Source organism: Caenorhabditis briggsae (assembly GCF_000004555.2).
Source record: "Caenorhabditis briggsae complete genome, chrIV, whole genome shotgun sequence".
Lineage (NCBI taxonomy): Eukaryota > Metazoa > Nematoda > Chromadorea > Rhabditida > Rhabditidae > Caenorhabditis > Caenorhabditis briggsae.
Genome location: NC_013487.2, coordinates 13,492,620 through 13,493,872, shown reverse-complemented (window position 1 = coordinate 13,493,872; position 1,253 = coordinate 13,492,620). Strand labels below are relative to the sequence as shown.

General features: G+C 45.2%; 2 protein-coding genes across 2 annotated transcripts in view; one reads left to right on the top strand and one right to left on the bottom strand.

Annotated features, from left to right (window-relative positions):
- Nucleotides 1-177, bottom strand: part of CBG21335 — a gene marked incomplete at both ends in the record, with an annotated part of 3,703 nt that extends 3,526 nt beyond the window's left edge. Inside the window, one exon of the mRNA XM_002648952.1 lies at nt 59-177. Coding sequence (XP_002648998.1) covers nt 59-177 — 119 coding nt within the window. The remainder of the gene's footprint in view (nt 1-58) is intronic.
- Nucleotides 178-899: 722 nt separating this feature from the next.
- Nucleotides 900-1,206, top strand: CBG21334 (the record flags this gene model as incomplete). Its single annotated transcript, XM_002648951.1, has 1 exon — nt 900-1,206. A coding segment is annotated over one exon (307 nt), but the record flags the coding sequence as incomplete, so codon positions are not given.
- Nucleotides 1,207-1,253: the final 47 nt, after the last annotated feature.

Genomic DNA, 1,253 nt, shown 5'->3' with positions numbered 1-1,253 from the left:
ATTAAATCCGATGATCTCCCAAGTGGCGCCAAAACACCACGCCGCATTGTTTACTCACGCATATTTGTTCAGCAATCGCATCGTCAATGCGAGGGTGTGCGCGTCTTTGGGAAGCTTCATTTGGTCGTCAAGCATTGATGCGGGGAACTTCGAATCGGTTCGATCTCCTTGTGACATGACTTCATGTCATTGTTCTTTTCGTTTACCGACAGCTTGCCTGGCGACAATGAAGGAGACATGATGACGATAGAAGCGGAAGCTGCAACGAGGTTTGCTTTAATAGGAGGAAGGTCTTATCGTTACGAAACAAACTGAGCAACGAGAATTATGAAAGTAATGAAGGATGTATGACGCAATGCGAGACAATATACGAAGAGATATGACATGGAATTTGCGCAAGAAACGAAATGTTGTGCGTACCGATACACATTCTGACTGTTCATTCTAAATTTCTTACGAAATTTGGTTGAAAATTGCTTGAAAACGGCTGAAAATGCGTGAAGAACGGCTGAAAAGGCATTCGAAACCGTTTTAAATCCGAATTCAAATCTTCCTTTTTCCTCGTGGGTCTCGATACGAACTTCCAAATCCTGTGATGCGCCTTTAAATTTGGCGCGAAAGCGAAATTTCAAATTATTTCCGTTGGCCTAAAATCTCTTCGTCGGTCTCGCCACGAACGACTACCGTGCGCCCATGCGACTCTAAGTCGCCGGCGCGAAATTCAAACGGCAAGTAACTCGTTTACAGGGTGGCTGAAAAGTATTGAGACACTTGTTATGATGGCTCTTGGCACCGTGCCAAGTCGTATTTTCGAAAAGTTTCGTATTATTTCGAAAATAGGGAGCGTATATAAGCCGACATTAGAGCCATTTCCCATCACTTTATCTCTTCACGAAGTTATGCGAGCTTCTCCTCATCGCCAAACCATTGCCAAGCTGTTCAACGACGGCATCTCCATCGGTGACATCGCTCGAAGACTTCTTCTTCCGAGAGCAACTGTCTATCGAGTTGTGCAACAATTGAAAGATCGAGGACATGTGTTGGAGCTTAAGAAAAGCGGAAGACCTCGTACTGTCAACACTCGCCGGACTCGTGGCATCATCAAGAAGAGAATCACACGAAATGATGCGGTCAGCATGAACCAAATGGCTTCATCGCTCGGAATCTCAAGACAATCGGTTCAATCCATTGTGAAAAAGGACTTGGGTCTGAACAGTTATCGGCTCCTTCGTGGCCAATACCTCACAGAACAG